Genomic DNA, 12,108 nt, shown 5'->3' on the forward strand with positions numbered 1-12,108 from the left:
ACGAGAGTCCGTGTCGTTAGTCTGTGACTCTAGCTTCGTCTGGTATTGTCTCTCGGCATCCCTGATGGCTTTGGAAATGGTTGACTGCTTCAAATTCTTAGGTGTGCACATCACCAACAATCTGTCCTGGTCCACCCACGTCGACACTACGACCAAGAAAGCACAACAGCACCTATACTTCCTCAGGAAACTAAGAAAATTCGGCATGACCACATTGACTCTTACCAATTTTTACTGATGCACCATAAAAAGCATCCTATCTAGCTGCATCACAGCCTGGAATGGCAACTGCCCGGTCCAAGACCGTAAGAAACTACAGAGAGTCGTGAACACAGCCCAGTCCATCACGCAAAACTGCCTCACATCCATTGACGCTGCCTTGGAAAAGCGGGCAGCATAATCAAAGACCCCTCCCACCCGGATTATTCTCTCTTCCAACTTCTTCCATCGGGCAGGAGATACAAACGTCTGGGAACACAAAACACACTAACAGGTTCAAAAACAGCTTCTTCCTTGCTGTTACCAGACTCCTGGATGACCCTCTTATGGACTGAACTGATCGTTTCACACACCTTCTCTACTGAGTAGTACTGCACGCCGTATGTTCACCCGATGCCTGTGCCTATGTATTTACATTGTGTATTTATGTATGCCCTATAGATTTTCATGTATGGAACGATCTGTCTGGACTGTACGCGGAACAGTACTTTTCACTGTACCCTCGGTACACGTGACAAATCAAATTCAACTCAATTTATTTTGTCTATTTTATCTAAATCTGCCATAATCTTGTACACTTCTATCAAACCTCCCCTCAATCCCTTGTGCTCCAAGGACAGCTCCAGCTTTTCCAACCTAATCTTGTAACCAAAATCCCTCATCCTTGGAATCATTCTGTTGAAACTATTCTGAACCCTCTGTAAGGACCCTCCCATCATTCCTGGTGATCAGGTTTAGACACAGTACGCTAGTTGTGGTCTAACTAGAACTTTGTAAAAGTTCAGCATAACTTCCCTCCTTTTAAACTCTCCCATCCCTATTTATGAAGCCCAAAATGCCCTGGGCAGGATTCTCACAGCCCGGGGCCACACCGCCCCGGTGCCGGCACACGATTCTCCGCTCTGCGGAGAATCGGCGCGGTCGCGGGCCGCTGTACGCGGCTGGGCCGCAAATTCTCGGCTCGGGATAGGCCGAGCGGCCGCTCTAAAAAGGCAGAGTCCCACTGGCGCCATCCACACCTGGTCGCAGCCAGCGGGAACTTTGCACGCAGGGTGGGGGGGTAGGGGAGGTGGGGCTCCGATGGGTCCTGGCCCGCAATTGGTCTGGGCCCACCGATCGGCGGGCCTGCCTCTCGCTCCCCGAGCCTATTTTCTTCCGCGCCGGCCCCCGAACTCCCGCGCCATGTTGCGTTGGGGCCAGCACATTGAGGGAGGCCGCCGCGCATGCGCGGGTGGGCGCCACTGCGCATGCGCGGATCCTGCGCCGCACAGTTCGCGCCGGGATGGGAGGCTGGAGCGGCGTTAACCACTCCAGCGCCGTGCTGGCCCCCTGTAGAGGCCAGAATCGGTACTCCCAGCGGCCCTTTCACGCCGTAATGAAACGCGATGGCGTTTCCGACGGCGTGGACACTCTGCCGCCGAATGGGAGAATCCCACCCCATATGTTTTTCTGGCTACTCTCTCAATATGTTGTGCAAAGATCTATGTACATGGACCTCCAGGGGTTGGAACTTGGACACAGAAACAAATTCAACGTTACAATTTTGGTACTTTTTGCAAATTTCCTCAAATGAGAGAGGATACAGTCAAGTATTTTGAGAAGGACTTTAGTCAGTAATGCAATTGGTCAGATAAACGATAAATTAAGTTTTTAATACTTCAGCATAAAGACTAACACACTGATGGAAATAGGTGCTATATAAATATAATGGAAAGAGAATTAGGAGAGAAAGATTTAGAAGCTGATCTAGGAGTAATAATTCTTCTGATTCTAAAAAGTTCGTAAAATTGAAATAGAATGTTGGGATATGAAGCCAGAACATGATTATAAAATCATGTACGATGAGGCACTGGTCGAACTACAAACTAGTCACCATCCTACAAAATGGATGCACACTATTTGGAGAAGATACAGAGACACACAACTCGTGCATGAATATTGTTAAATTTTAAGAAGATTAGAGAAACACATAATGTACAGTTTAGAGAAAAGGTTACCTCGGTCCTCATCATGAAGAATATAAAGTAAATAGCATTGATGAAGAACAGCTCAAATGTTATTCAAAAGTAAGTCAAGTCATATGGCAGAAATAGAACCAATAAAAAGTGAATTTCGGGGGAAAAGTGTAAATTTGGAATAACTTAAAGTACGGGCGACATGGCACAGAGGTTAGCACTGCTGCCTACGACGCTGAGGACCCGGGTCCGATACCAGGTCATGGTCCATGTGGAGTTTGCACATTTTTCCCGTGTCTGTGTGGGTTTCACCCCCACAACCCAAAGATGTGCAGGTTAGATGGACTGGCCACGCTAAATTGTGCCTTAATTGGAAAATAAATAATTGGGTACTCTTTTTTTTAAAAAAAAATTTAAAAATTAAATTTTTTAAAAAAAAGTTCTTAAAGGTGATAACTATTTGGAATAATCTGCTCATTAATGTCAATGGTAAAGGCCATTACTAATTAGGTTGTGCTCAAATAAAAAAATAATCAGTTTCCGAGTGCAGATTACATCTGTTTTGAAGTTAAAGATGTGTCCTTATGCATATCATGTATTAATAGTTATCTCTTCATTATAACACTGGAGCGGAAATGCTTAAGACAATACTTTGAAAGCATGAACATAGTGCGCACTCAAACTAATAATCAGATTTATTTGCTGCTAGAATTATACAAAAAAAGGAAACACAGCCAGACACACAGAAGAATAATGAAAATAACTTGGGATTGACGTGGTGTCTTTACTGTATGAAAATATCCCAGATAAGTAGAAATTACAATGGGTGACTGAAAACTTGGTCAAAAAAGTGCCTTAAAAGAAGAGACTGGCTGGAGAGGTTTAAAGGTTGGTATCATGACCGGTACAGGCTTGGAGGGCCCAAGGGCCTGTTCCTGTGCTGTATTGTTCTTTGTTCTACACAGCTGAAGGCACTGCTGCCAGAGGTGGACAAAGGGAAAATGCCGCATGGCAGTCAGAGCTCCCAGATTGTTGGAAGGCTGTGGGTTAGGAGTGAGGCACTACAGTGATTTAGACACCAGGGTGAAATTTATAAACCTGAGGTATTCAGATCACAAGTCAATGTAAATCAGTACAGTCAGAGTTAGAAGTGAGCAAGACCTGATAGGTGATAGGATATAGGCAGCAGTGTTTTGGATGAACTATGCAGTGGATAATGAGATAGCAGCCAGTAGAGTATGGTTGACAAACAGTTGAGTTTGGAGGTGAAAAGGACTGGATTAGGTTTTCAGCAGCATATGGGCTGAGACAGGACAGAGGTGAATGACGTTATGAAGCTGCAAGTAGTCTGTCCTCCTGAACAATCTTTGTCCCTCAACCATCCTCACTAAAACAAATGGTTTAGTCCTTAATCTTTGCTGTTTATTGGACTTTATTGTACACAAATTGGCTGCTGCGTTTCCTTATATTAAAGTAATTCACGATGTGAACCATTGCTTGAAAGATTAAATATTGGCCAATACAATACTCTCTTGGGAAATGGGAAGGGACAACTGATCAATTTAAGTGTGGAATCCAACACATGTCCAACTCTTAATTTCTCTGCAGCTCCATGCTTTGTCTGCAGGACTGAAAGCACTGATCTCTGAGGCCTGCAGTGCTGGAGTCGAGGTGTGTCGCAGGGCTTGTGGTGGACATGGTTACTCAATGCTCAGTGGTTTACCCTCTCTATACACTCGGGTGGTTGCCTCCTGTACATATGAAGGAGAAAACACTGTAATGCAATTGCAAACTGCACGGTATGAGCGGAAACCAACTTTAAATATTATGAGATTGCTCTATAAAGTCAGTTTCAAATCTAGTATCGTATTTGTATTCTTCATATTAGCCTGCATGTTTACAAATCTACAATAAAATAATATGAAATACTTCTATAACAGCACAATTGTTGTAATTCGAAAGATTAGTTGCCTTTGGGATTTCAACCCACTGCATTTACAATTTGCTATACCACAATTAGATAGTTGGACATATCCACATCACCTGCAGGAATAACCTTGCGTCAAACCTTCAGTTCTTTATTTCCTAGGATCTGGGCCAATAAGTCTGCACTTGCGCACCAATCTCTGCACAAGGGGTGGAATTTTCCCCCCACAAAATTGCGAAATGTCAGATTCTGACTGAAAACCAGTGTAAATCTCTCCAGAAACACAGCCAGGTTATCTGTCCAGATCTCCTGACACTTTGTCAGAAAAATAAATGGTGGGCGTGTTTCGCACCGTCACTCTGGCGGGGCAAGGCCTCAAAGAACCAGCAAGCCTGGCTACACCGAGATAACGGCACCATCTTTAAAGGACACCCCAGTCAGTGAGAAAGGTGTAGGCCCTCCCACCCCCCATGACCATGGAAGAACCCCCCTCCCCTCGCACGTTCACTGGCATGCACAGCCCCCACCACCACACATAAGAGGATTCCCACCCCACTCCCAATGGAGAAGGGTATATTGCCCACCCGGGGGCTCCCGTGGTGTGGTCATCACAACTGGTTTTTGTTTTTGAAAACTAATCGCGGCAGCGTGGCATCATGCTGCCATGGGGGTTTCTGGGCGTGAACCCAATCACATGACCGGGGGTGGGGGGAGAGATTCAAAACTGAGATATCGTCTGTGAAATCCCATATGGCCCTCAAACAAGATTTGGCAGCCATAACGGGATTTGTGTGCAGCGAATATGCCCAAGAAATCACGCCCAAGATCTGCTAGCTTCTGCGTCAGACTGGCATTCAGAACACTCTTCACTCCTCAGAATTTAATGTTAAAACCTCAGTAACAGTCCAAACTCCAAGATTCCCTCCTCTATTGCACCGCAACCTCAGACCAGTTCCGAGATCAGTGCCTTCAATCCAGCCGTAGCTATTGATGAGTTAGATTTTTGAGTTTGGCTTGGCCCCTACAGAAACCAAAAAAAATTATAGGAAATGGTGGATTTTCTAAATGGCTGTCTAGTAATGCTCAATTGCTGCTGGTGAAAATCTTTTTATGTTTCCAGCAATTTCTAAACTACAGTAAATCAAAAACTGTCTCAGTGGTGGTGTAGTATTTATGATTTTTCTTTTGACCCGAGTGGGTGGGGGCCTTAAAATAGATTTCTCAGGTGGAATTTGTTGGTACCTGTTTAAACATCTCAGCTATGTGATGCAAATAGTTTACTATTGATGAGTATTCGTTAAATTTTATTCTCCTTTGTTGGACCACGAAGAACTTGCAACGCAGCCCTAACAAAAACCGAGACACCAGAGATAAATTAACTTTAGAGATATATGTTTAATATATGATTGATTAAAAGCATGCAAATACATCTGTTATACTCACAATTAGGATAGCCATTTGGAACTAAGAGCTCCTCCCCATCATTGCTAGATAACACAAATTGCACAAATGCATTCTATATTTAAATCTTTTATTCATACATGCCTATTTTGGTAGCAGAATATGATATAATTATTTCACAATATGGTATCCTTTAGTCGAGGCCTAAAAATATAATTCTCTCAAGTTCTGCATTTTGAATGATCTGTACCATTTGCCATTTCTTCTAAGTTTATCTCAGTGCTTTCCCATCAAACAACTATATTAATCCTAACTGCTCTAATCTCATCATCGCATTTTAAAAATAATAATCTTTATTGTCACAAGTAGGCTTGCAATGACGTTACTGTGAAAAGCCCCTAGTCGCCACATTCCGGCACCTGTTCGGGTACACAGGGAGAATTCAGAATGTCCAATTCACCTAATAGCACGTCTTCCGGGACTTGTGGGAGGAAACCGGAGCACCCGGAGGAAACCCACGCAGACACGGGGAGAACATGCAGACTCCACATAGACAGTAATCCAAGCCAGGAATCGAACCTGGGACCCTGGCACTTACACGTTTTGCATATAATCACGTATGCTAACTATCCCATGGTACTTTAGCTATGTTACGTTATCAACTTGGCATGTTTCACATTTCCTTATGCTATGGTGGTGGATCACAGGTTCAAATTGATGGAGGCAAGCTGAGTAAAGATCAGGAACATCCCTACAGGGAAGATAAATCAGCTGAGTCATCAACGTTTTAGTGGTTGGTTGCATTGTGGAAGTTTGGAGACAGAGAATTAGGTTACCTGTCCAACCTGTTAGGTTACCTGTCCAACGTGTTAGGTTACCTGTCCAACGTGTTAGGTTACCTGTCCAACATGTCATACATAGCAGTGACCAGAAGACAGTACAAAGGAATTTCAGGAGGGTATACATTTTTTAAAAAAGCTATTTTTAAATAAAATACTGAAATAAAATATGTTAAATAAGTGAAGATATTACAACATAACAATTTAATTAAAAAGTAACTTGAGAAATCTGGACCAAATAGCTCCTGTAGCCATACTCTGCAACTAAATTCACAAGTTTAATACAGTCAGTGGTGAGGCCAACCTGGACTTATGAAATTAACCCCTAAATGTAAGCTTGATTTTTGACATGTTAGAACTGATGTATTTTTTCTTCTCCACATAGGTTTCTAATGAAGTGCCTTACTAGGGTAGATTGTGGTCAGCCTTTGGCCCAGTCTGTCTCTTACCTGTCTGAACCCATCACTCTTCATTGTTCTGCGAAGGAGAAAAGTGATTTCCTCAAACCTTTTGTATATGTAGAGTCATATAAACAGAGGGCATGCAGGTCAGTAACAATACTTTTCCGGAATTGAAATTCGTCAATGAAATAGACCAAAAGCGGGCACGGGAGAAAGTGGATTTGGGGAAACAGGAACCTGAAAATTGTAACACTGTTTCTAAAAGGATTTTTTGAAAATAATCTATCTTTAAAGATGGATTCTGCAAGTTTCTAACAGAAGAAATTCCTCAAATGTTATAAACAAGTAACATTCATGCCATTCAACAGGAGAGAATCTCAACACACTACCACCCTCACAATCAACATCCTGGGGTTTACAGGTGGCACGGTGGCACAGCTGCCTATGGCGCTGAGGACCTGGGTTTGATCCCGGCCCTGGGTCAATGTCTGTGTGGAGTTTGCACATTCTCCCCGTGCCTGCGTGGGTTTCACCCCCACAACCCAAAGATGTGCAAGTTAGGTGGATTGGCTACGCTAAATTGTCCGTTTTTAAAAAAAATCCTGTGTTTACCATTGACCAGAAACTTTAACGGGACTAGCCATATAAATACTGTGGCTACAAGGACAAGTCAAAGCTAGAATCTCTGCGGCAAGTAGCTTTCCTGACTCCGCAAAGCCTGTTTACCACCTATAAGACACGAATCAGGAGTGTGAAGCCATACACTCCACCTGCTTGGATGAGTGCAGCTCCAACAACATTCAAGAATATGTACACCAAAGGGCAGCACGGTGGCGGAGTTGTTAGTGCTGCTGCCTCACGGCGCCGAGGTCCCAGGTTCGATCCTGGCTCTGGGTCACTGTCCTTGTGGAGTTTGCACATTCTCCCCGTGTTTGCGTGGGTTTCGCCCCCACAACCCAAAAATGTACAGGCTAGGTGAATTGGCCACACTGCATTGCCCCTTAATTGAAAAAAATGAATTGGGTACTTTAAATTTATTTTTAAAAAAGAATATGTACACCATCCGGGATAAAGCAACCCATTTGTTCAGCACCCAATCCATCACCTTAAACATTAATTCCCTCTACCTCCAATGCACAGTCATTCAGTGCGTACTATATAGAGGATGCACTGGGGCATATCATCAAGGTTCCTTTTGCCGCACCTTCCAAACCCATGATCTCTGCCATCTAGACAGGCAAGGACAGCAGACACATGTGAACGCTTCAGCATGCTTCCTCCCAGTCCTTCCTTGACTGATGCTAAATCAAAATCCTGGCAGTGTCTTCCTAACCGCACTGTAGATGTACCCGCTGTTGAACTGCAGTGGTTTAAGAAGGTGGCTGATTGGGGGCGGCATGTGGCACAGTGGTTAGCACTGGGGCTACGACGCTGAGGACCCTGGTTCGCATCTCAGCCCTGGGTCATTCTGTCTGTGTGGAGTTTGCACATTCTCCTCGTGTCTGTGTGGGTTTCACCCCCACAACCTAAAGATGTACCGGTTAGGTGGATTGGTCACGCTAAATTGCCCCTTAATTGGAAAAAAATAATTGGGCACTCTAAATTTTAAAAAAAAGGTGGCTGATCAGCACCTTCAGGGAAATTGGGAATGAAAAACAAATGTTGGCCTTGTGACAATGAAAAAATAGAAAAAGACTAGAAATTCTTGTTCTATTTGCTATCAGAGGCTTAAACATGCTCATATGGCATTACTATCTCCAATATTTTCACCATTTTATTTCCTAATTTCTTGGGATAGTAATTAAACATTCAGGTGACCTTCAGGTCCACATTGGGAGGCACAAATCTGCACATCAGCAATCCCGAAGGGCTTCAGGGAAAATGCAAAAGGGTGTGGCCATTTATATTTGAGTGATTGCATTTTGGGGGCATCCATTTGTTTCTTGGTTTTGGTAATCAACAAAACCTGCTAACTGTAAGAAGTTGTACCTCTGGCTAAATGGACAATACAGGATAACTCCCAGGCTTTATGTTTGCCAATTACATAAGGCGGCTGTAGGGAAGTCTGCTTTCTAGCTATTCTAGACAGATCTTCAGGCAACAGCAGTGTAATTTCCTTGTAGCAGGTGGCAAAAAAAGAACAAAGAGATAATATGAATACTGTGGTCCCAGAGAGTTGTAGGTATTAGAACACATGCCAGAAATCTTCACATGTCATGTACTGATGCAGCCTGTGGAGCTAGATCCTCGTGATCATTGCCAAGTAGGTGTCGAGTGTCTGACAAGTAGTCTGACTGTTGTGCCTATGGATTTCTGTGGGAACTCTTATTTCATCTTAGTCTTCCTTTAACCATGAAATTAGGCACTTCAAAACGAATCCTCGTCATTAATATGAACTTAATTTGATGATCAGTAGGAACTTTTTTCTGCTGTGTCAGAATTTGCTTTATGGGAAATGAAAAAAACTCATTGAAGAAAAATCTTTCATAAACAATTTAAAACAAAATTAAAAACTACTAAATGTTAAGTTCCTTTAAGAGCTCCATCAATCATAGAGTTTCCCTTCGGCCTATTCCAAAGGGAAAGTTTTCAAGTTCAATTCTGGCCAGGTTAGCTGTAAAATTTAAATGTATTATAATATTTAAATTAAGGTGTGACTCAGTTTGGCAAGACTACTTGTGGACCTGAAAAGTCTTGTGTTTAACCACAATTGGCATGGATCGAGTTGCATGAACTTTAGCCTTATCCTTCAGTGTGATTTGGACGAGTTGAGTGTGTGGGCAAATGAATGGCAGATGCATATAATTTGGATGAATGTGAAGTTATCCACTTTGGCAGCAAAAACGGGAAGGCAGACTATTATCTGAATGGCCATAAATTAGGAGAGGGAATGTGTAACTAGACCTGGGTGTCCTCGTACACCAGTCGCTGAAGGTAAGCATGCTGGTGCAGCAGGCAGTAAAAGAAGGCAAATGGTATGTTTCCCTTTAAAGCGAGAGGTTTTGAGTACAGGAGCAGGAATGTTTTGTTACAATTATACAGGACCTTGGTGAGGCCATACCTGGATTATTGTGTGCAGTTTTGGTGTCATTATCTGAGTAAGGATATTCTTGCTCCAGTGGGAGTGCAGAGCAGGTTTACCAAACTGATTCCTGGGATGGCAGGACAGATGTATGAGGAGAGATTGAGTCGGTTAGGTTTGTATTCACTGGAATTCAAAGAAATATGGTGGGTCTCCTGGAAACCTATAAAATTCTAACAGGACCAGACAGGGTAGATGCTGGAAGGATGTTCCCAATGGTGGGGTGTCCAGAACCAGGGGTCACAATCTGAGGATATGGGCTGGACCATTTGGGCCAGATATGCGGAGAAATTTCTTCACCCAGAAAGTGGTGACCCTGTGGAATTTATTCCACAGGAAATACCTGAGGCCAAACACTATGTTTTCAAGAAGAAGATAGATATAGTACTTGGGGCATAGGGGAAGAGTGAGGAGGCAGGATTAGGCTGTTGAGTTGTATGATCAGCAATGATAATGAATGGTGGAGCAGGCTCGAAGGGCTGAATGGCCTCCTATTTTCTATGGTTCTATGTAAAGAAAATCAACTCTGAATAATTTATAATATTGGCATAATTAGCGTTTGAATTAATTTTTATTATAGAGTGCTCGTCCACCATTATATTTTTATCCCACTTGTTTAATTGTGATTATTAGATCTAATAAGACACATCTGTTTAACATTATTCAGTGTGCTTGCCACTGAGTTCGTCCCTAAATAATTAAATAAATGCAATAACTTAAATGTCAATATAGTAGAATTTAGTAGTAGAATAAACTTTTTGATGTAATGATACCATACCCCCTAAATTCATTTTAAATAATAACGCATGTGAAGAGCCATTTTGTGTTTGATTAAGTTGTCTTTTCACTTATGTGATGTGCTATCTCTTTTAGGCTGATTAAAGATGCTGGGATCAAGTTGCAGTCTCTCCTACAGTCTGGAGTTGAGCAATATGTTGCCTGGAATAGCACTTCTGTACAGCTTGCAAAGGCTGCTGTTGTAAGATTTTCGATATTTTTTTTTAATAAAAGTATTTTTATTCACGTTTTTAACATTCTAACATTTACAAAACATGTGTTCTAAGATTATAGTGTATATGTTTTCATTTCCTTGGTCAAAAGGTAGACATTAATTCATCCATAATTATCTTGAAATTAATTATCTTCAAATCACTGATTTTTCTTGCACTAATAATGGAATAACAAACTTATTTTTTCTATTCATTCGTGGTATGTGGGTGTTGCTGGCTCAGCCAGGATTTATTGCCCATCCCTAATAGCCCTTGAACTGAGTGCATTTTAGAGGGCATTTTTAAGAGTCAACCACCTTGTAGGCCAGACCAGGTAAGGATGGCAGATTTCCTTCACTAAAAGGATATTAGTGAATCAGATGGGTCTTTCCGGCAATAGTTTCCATCTTTAGACTTTTAGTTATAGGGTCTCACGGTAGCATAGTGGTTAGCACTGTTGCTTCACAGCGCCAGGATTCCAGGTTCAATTCTCTGCTTGGGTCACGGTCTGTGCGGAGTCTGCACTTTCTCCCTGTGTCTGCGTGGGTTTCCTTTGGGTGCTCTGGTTTCCTCCCACAAGTCCCAAAAGACGTGTTGTTAGGTGAATTAGACATTTTGAATTCTCCCTCAGTGCAACCCGAACAAGTGCCAGAATGTGGTGACTAGGGGCTTTTCACAGTAACTTCATTGCAGTGTTAATGTAAGCCTACTTGTAATAGTAAAAATTATTATAAAGTTATAATTCCAGATATCCTTTGTTGAATTCAAATTTCACCATCTGCCGTGGTGGAATTTGAACCTGGGTCTGAGAGCATTACCCTGGGTTTCTGAATTGCTAGTCCTGTGCCAGTACCACTACGCCACTACCAATAACAACTTCATTTATGATACTTGTATCACAAATTGATTTCAACTCATCTTGTTCTGCTAGGGGAAAATCACCAATATCAAAGCTTTGATTTGATCAGCAAAAAAAAAAAATGTACATTTAGATTTAATGCATGGAATGGAATTCCCGTTGATAACACAGTTAGGGAGTTTCATAAGCAGGTTAATTGATGCGTGAAGTTTCAACAATATGTGTAAATGGTTTACTCCCCGATAACAGGTAGTTTTGATGTGGACCTCAAATGTCCAAATCAATGCCATTTTGCCACATAGCAACATAATTCTTTCAACTTCAGATTCCACATCGATGTCTTCTCATTTGTTTTTACACTTTGCATTGAGTTTATATCAGTATGAGGAGGAGACATTGCAGAAAAACATGTAGTTTGGAATGAGAAATTAATTCA

General features: G+C 42.2%; 1 protein-coding gene across 3 annotated transcripts in view; it reads left to right on the forward strand.

The window, feature by feature from the left end:
- Positions 1-12,108, forward strand: part of LOC140388355 (peroxisomal acyl-coenzyme A oxidase 2-like) — a 70,552-nt gene that overhangs the window by 38,811 nt on the left and 19,633 nt on the right. For all 3 annotated transcript variants that reach the window (XM_072472379.1, XM_072472381.1, XM_072472380.1), the window contains exons 9-11: positions 3,783-3,973; positions 6,727-6,888; positions 10,698-10,803. In XM_072472379.1, coding sequence (XP_072328480.1) covers positions 3,783-3,973; positions 6,727-6,888; positions 10,698-10,803 — 459 coding nt within the window. The remainder of the gene's footprint in view (positions 1-3,782; positions 3,974-6,726; positions 6,889-10,697; positions 10,804-12,108) is intronic.

This window comes from Scyliorhinus torazame, chromosome 13 (assembly GCF_047496885.1).
Source record: "Scyliorhinus torazame isolate Kashiwa2021f chromosome 13, sScyTor2.1, whole genome shotgun sequence".
Taxonomy (NCBI): Eukaryota; Metazoa; Chordata; class Chondrichthyes; order Carcharhiniformes; family Scyliorhinidae; genus Scyliorhinus; species Scyliorhinus torazame.